General features: G+C 44.9%; 1 protein-coding gene across 1 annotated transcript in view; it reads right to left on the reverse strand.

The window, feature by feature from the left end:
- Positions 1-1,653, reverse strand: part of LOC106963692 (transcription factor 7-like 1-A) — a 35,025-nt gene that overhangs the window by 15,445 nt on the left and 17,927 nt on the right. Inside the window, exons 5-6 of the mRNA XM_015058739.1 lie at positions 380-497; positions 106-190 (exon numbers count right to left, since the gene is read on the reverse strand). Of these exons, the coding sequence (XP_014914225.1) occupies positions 106-190; positions 380-497 (203 nt within the window). The remainder of the gene's footprint in view (positions 1-105; positions 191-379; positions 498-1,653) is intronic.

The following is a 1,653-nucleotide window of genomic DNA, read 5'->3' on the forward strand; positions in this document are numbered from 1 at the left end:
TGTTGCATGCTTTATTAACATCGACAGGATCACAAGGCCTGTGTGTGTGTGTGTGTGTGTGTGTGTGTGTGTGTGTGTGTGTGTGTGTGTGTGTGCGTTACTCACAGCCAGCCCAGTGGGTGTGGGATGGGAGTCATTCCTCCAGGAGACATAGGATAACAGGCAGTGTGAGGGCTCCTCGACATTCCTGCTTCCCAAATAGAAGAACAGATCAGAGTCACAGAGGAGAGACTACCTGGTGCAGATGTCTGCCAGCTGGCAGCAAGAAGTAGGAAGCAGGAACGAGAAAGCAGGAAGTAGGAAGCAGGAAACCAGAAGTAGGCAGTAGGGATGCAGGAAGTAGGCAACAGGAAGCAGGAAGCAGGCAGCAGCTGCTTACCAGGCTCAGGAGAGAAGCCAGGAGACGCCCTCTGAGGGGAGAAGGCCTCTGGACTGTAGGACAGCAGGGGGCGGAGGTGGGTCATGTGGGGATGCTGCACCACAGGGACGCTGTTGGACTGGAGACGAGACAGAGGAAGCTCAGCATGTTGGTGTTTCAGCGGGTTGTTGCTGAAACACCAACAGCAATCCATCAGCGTCATCTGGAACTGATCAGGTTAATGCTGCTAGTGTAAAACAGCTGCAGCCCAGAAAACCTGCTTCACACTCATTTCCTTTCACTAACCACAAACGGATTTCATCTGACAGACATGGTAGAAGTAACAACAAAACTAATTTTTTATGTCGAACATCCACCTGTGTGGATTTAGTCTAGTTATTACATTCACACACACATCAGGTGAGTGTGACTCAAATCTGTTTTTTCACTGCAGTCTGAACTGTCTGATCTTTTCACCCCAAAAAGATTTGACCTGTGCCACTTCCACATGTCGAACTAAATTCTCTGGACATAAACAATGGCTGAAGGTTATAATGATTAGGAATTATGAACTTGTGAAAGCAGTTCGTGTCAGTGAAGCTCATCACATCCCAATCCCATCGCTCCTGGCTCCGACTACACATCCAGACTTCACTGAAACATTAAATGCTGTGTGAACGTTTTTCACAGAAACTTTTCTAAAGCTTCATCAAATAGGATGAAGCAGTGAGGAACAAAAGTGGCTCACTGATGAAGAATGTGGATCGTTCTGTCAACTAACTGCACTCTATCCTGGTTTACAGTCAAACAGGTGAAACTGTAAAATAGACTAATTTCTGGGCTGATCTTTTCATCTTTGTCAAACAATCTGAACAACCAAATGATAGAAAAAATAGCTTTTTGTAGAGGACATAAAAAGTAGTATCAATTCCAATTTTGTTTTTTTCTTAATTAAACTTGATTGAGAAATATTGTTTTGCTTCTGGACGAGGTTTAAGAGCCGCTGCTGGATGTGGGACGTTTCTGGTGAACCGCAGAGATCAGAAGGAATAGCTGAGAGGAATAGAGAAAAACACGTCTGGATGGGAAAAAAATCTCTTAATCAGAACTGTGACCATAATAATAATTGGCTGCACAGTAGGTAGAGCTTTTGTCTTACAGAAAGAAGGTTCTGGGTTCGATCCCCGCTTCCTCCCACAGTCCAAAAACATGACTGCCAGGTTAATTGGTTTCTCTAAATTGTCCCCAGGTGTGTGTGAGTGTGTGTGTGTGTATTGTTGTTTGTCCGTCCTGTT

This window comes from Poecilia latipinna, unplaced genomic scaffold (genome assembly GCF_001443285.1).
Source record: "Poecilia latipinna isolate Pla-1442-1.1 unplaced genomic scaffold, P_latipinna-1.0 Scaffold1569, whole genome shotgun sequence".
Lineage (NCBI taxonomy): Eukaryota > Metazoa > Chordata > Actinopteri > Cyprinodontiformes > Poeciliidae > Poecilia > Poecilia latipinna.